The sequence below is a fragment of the Anopheles darlingi genome, chromosome 2 (genome assembly GCF_943734745.1).
Source record: "Anopheles darlingi chromosome 2, idAnoDarlMG_H_01, whole genome shotgun sequence".
Classification (NCBI taxonomy): Eukaryota; Metazoa; Arthropoda; class Insecta; order Diptera; family Culicidae; genus Anopheles; species Anopheles darlingi.
In genome coordinates, this window is record NC_064874.1 from 3,687,501 (window position 1) to 3,690,000 (window position 2,500).

The 2,500-nt window shown below is 50.7% G+C and overlaps 1 protein-coding gene across 1 annotated transcript; it reads right to left on the minus strand.

The window, feature by feature from the left end:
* Nucleotides 1–955: 955 nt before the first annotated feature.
* LOC125951738 (uncharacterized) lies at nt 956–1,876 on the minus strand. Its single transcript, XM_049680747.1, has 2 exons — nt 1,622–1,876; nt 956–1,502 (listed from the first exon to the last, which is right to left on the minus strand). The coding sequence occupies exons 1-2, from the start codon at nt 1,707–1,709 to the stop codon at nt 997–999; spliced, it is 594 nt and encodes a 197-aa protein (XP_049536704.1). The 5' UTR covers nt 1,710–1,876; the 3' UTR covers nt 956–996.
* Nucleotides 1,877–2,500: the final 624 nt, after the last annotated feature.

Below are 2,500 nucleotides of genomic sequence, written 5' to 3' on the forward strand. Positions count from 1 at the left end.
ATGTGCAAGATTTGATTTATGAATGCGATATTTGTTTAATAAATACAAACAAACTTCCCAAAAACCAAACGCAAACTCGCACCCAACCAAAGCAACCTTCGACATTGCCGCGAATCCGGTTACGACGAGCCCCAAAAGGAAGGAAGGACCCTCAAACCCCGCGGTCGGCTACTAGTGTTTAGTGTTTAGTTCTTCCGCGTGGGGATAGTGGTGTGGACGGAGATTTAGTGCCGCTGATGCTGCTACCGGCGCCTCTATGCTTATGCCTCTTATGAAAAGAGTGGCGACCGACCGGCGGCGCCATTGATGGTAGTACAACCCCCTCCGAAACCGGTTCAATCGCTACGTTTATCTCGTGCTCGCGCTCTGTCTTAACCCGGGCCAGGATCACGCTTTTGAGCCGCATTGTTTTGATTGAATTTAATTATATGTTTATTGACTGAGCGACGACCGCGGAGCAACGGTGTGGGGTACATGTGCGTCACGGACGCTAACGACGTGACGCAGGAAGCAGTGACTGTCTGTCTGTCTGTCAGAAGCACGACGAACGTCGATGTCTTGGAGCCCCAAGACCCCCGCCAAAACGGGTTCGCGGATAAATTGGAGTTCTTACGCAAAGCGCAAATTAATTGGCAAAGTTCAAGTGTACGGAGAACATAATTGAGTCTCTGCTCGTGCTGCTGGGGCGACACTCCGTGGACACAACGCTGTAACCTTCTTTACGGACCACGCAAAACCCATGTACGCCCCACAGCTACGCCATTTCGTAACGGTGCGCAGATTGACCCTTGGCTCGGCTGTCCGCCATCGATCAGCGACCGGAGCCCTTGAGAGCGAAAGCCGAAGGAACGACCAGACTTAGCTGCTCGGATCAATCAGCCTTTTGCAGGCGGCTCACGGTCGACTCCAGCTATATTGCGAAGCAATTGGTAAAGCGTGTAATTGTAATTGGGTGGAAAGTTATGATTTTTTATTATGACATTCATCAATCCATCATCAGCTGAACGGCATAATCACTGTGCTGGTGTAGTGGAGTATCCGTAGGCAAAGTGCAAGAACCGAGAAACTCATTAGCGACACCGGTGACCTTTGCACTATGGCACCGGAAAAGCTTCCTTCGTCGTTGCCATCGTCACCATCGTCGTCATCGTCGGTGAGCGGGATGTTGTTGCATCGATCTCCCTCGGAGCATGCCATGCATTCAAGCGATCCCTGGTAGGCGGCATGCGGGAGCGAACAAAAGTGCCCAGTGGCATCGTCCAGCCGGTGGACACATCCGCGAACAAACAGAAACACGTGGCCACTTACGGAGGTGGCACGCACGTGGACACACTCGTACTGGTTACGAACCGTCGGTAGGGAGCTGCGCAGCGGACGGATGAAGCTCGCGAGGCTACTGTTGGTAAGCTGCACCGACTCCTCATCACAGACCACCGTCGGAACGTCCTGGCCTAGCGAGCAATCCTCAACATCGTAACAAAAGTCACACCGAAGGGAACAACCTTGAGAAAAAAAAAACACAGACAACGGGCAACATCAGCGACGTCCGGTCATTCAACGTGACCCTCGTCCGAAAAAGGGACCACTCGTCGGGGGTCTTGGAAATCCCGTCACCACCAACCTGTTTGCACGAGCGACAGGAGCACTAAACACACCACAGCCGCAGCAGCAGCACCGCCAGCACTACATCTCGTAACGTCGAAGAGCATTTTGTGCGCACACACACACACGGAGGAAAGGGTAAAAAGACAATTGTCAACTGAACCACCGACGAACGATTACTTTCCAGAAACGTCTACGACACTGCATAAGACTCGACGCGCTCTTTAAACTGGTGTCGTTCGCGTCGACTTCTTGCGCCGGCCACCGATTGTTAACTGAATGCAGCGCCGGATCACCGCCGACCGCTGAGCTGATCATTGATCGCGCTGAAAGCCCTGGTCATCAGGCAAAATGCAACTGCAGTCGTTGTTGTCGATCTCCTCTCGTACTAGAGGTGGTGGTGGTGCGAATGCACGTTGGGTAAAAAAAAACGATAAATCGCCACGAGCCAGTGGGTGACGCATTCATAGCTTGGTGCTAAGGTGTAAGGTGTGCACCTAGGGCGTGCACGGTGCACAAGACGACAAGCCCGGTGCCTGCATTATGCAAACTGTTTTTACTACTTTCGAGGAAAGAAGCTTAAAGATGAGATCGCAAATGCAAAACCTTGCACTGGAACGGCTAGAGCGAGGTGCTAGTCCGGCTCTAGCAGCACCATCTGCATACCAACGGCGCTGTGCGCGTACGTGCCATACGTATTGATATTAATGATGAATCGATCTGGTTAATATCTTTGTTGAAATAAGATTTTTTTATTAAATCATAGATTCTGTTCAAAGTATTTTGGTTTACAGTTTGTTCATTTACAGTTAGTGCGAAGGAAATATAAACCATGCATGCATGATAGATGCACTCAAAAAGGAAGCATGAATGATTTACATACCTGAAATGCCTGTAA

Coding starts and splice junctions, on each gene's coding strand:
- LOC125951738 (XM_049680747.1), bottom strand. CDS start 1,709: ATGCTCTTCGACGTTACGAGATGTAGTGCTGGCGGTGCTGCTGCTGCG. Junction 1,503..1,621: donor CCTGTCGCTCGTGCAAACAG/GTTGGTGGTGAC, acceptor TTTTTTCTCAAG/GTTGTTCCCTTCGGTGTGAC.